At 52.1% G+C, this 434-nt stretch overlaps 1 protein-coding gene across 1 annotated transcript in view; it reads right to left on the reverse strand.

Moving 5' to 3' along the window:
- LOC119586527 (tubulin-folding cofactor B-like) overlaps nucleotides 1–132 on the reverse strand; it is a gene marked incomplete at its 3' end in the record, with an annotated part of 10,165 nt that extends 10,033 nt beyond the window's left edge. Inside the window, 1 exon segment of the mRNA XM_037935281.1 lies at nucleotides 15–132. Within this exon segment, the coding sequence (XP_037791209.1) occupies nucleotides 15–111 (97 nt within the window). The 5' untranslated portion in view covers nucleotides 112–132.
- Nucleotides 133–434: the final 302 nt, after the last annotated feature.

Below are 434 nucleotides of genomic sequence, written 5' to 3' on the forward strand. Positions count from 1 at the left end.
GAGCCGCACCTGACCTTGTCCCTGGAGCGCAAGACGAGAGCTGAGGGGCCGCGAGGGAGCGCCTGGGTCCACGTCCGTTCCTCGCGATGACTCACGCGAAACTGTTGACATTCGCTGCCAGGTAACGGGCGTGCACCTTTTCAGAGCTTGTTATTCTATTTAAACTAGGGATGATTCCACGTCTCGCGGCCCGGTTATTTAACGCTTAGATCCCCATCGGTATTTTAGGGATAATTCCCGATCTGCACACAACTATTTTCGCGCCTTTATTCCATGGGACGTAAATTCAAAAGATGACAACTCTTCCGAAAGCCAACACCCCGCGAGCGAAAGATTATGACACTTCCCGCTGTACTTCGAGCCATTTTTTTATTCTTCCCCTCTTCGCGCCCCGCCTGGAATATTCTGGAATGAACCCGAATGTCGATCGCTTC

This window comes from Penaeus monodon, chromosome 21 (assembly GCF_015228065.2).
Source record: "Penaeus monodon isolate SGIC_2016 chromosome 21, NSTDA_Pmon_1, whole genome shotgun sequence".
Lineage (NCBI taxonomy): Eukaryota > Metazoa > Arthropoda > Malacostraca > Decapoda > Penaeidae > Penaeus > Penaeus monodon.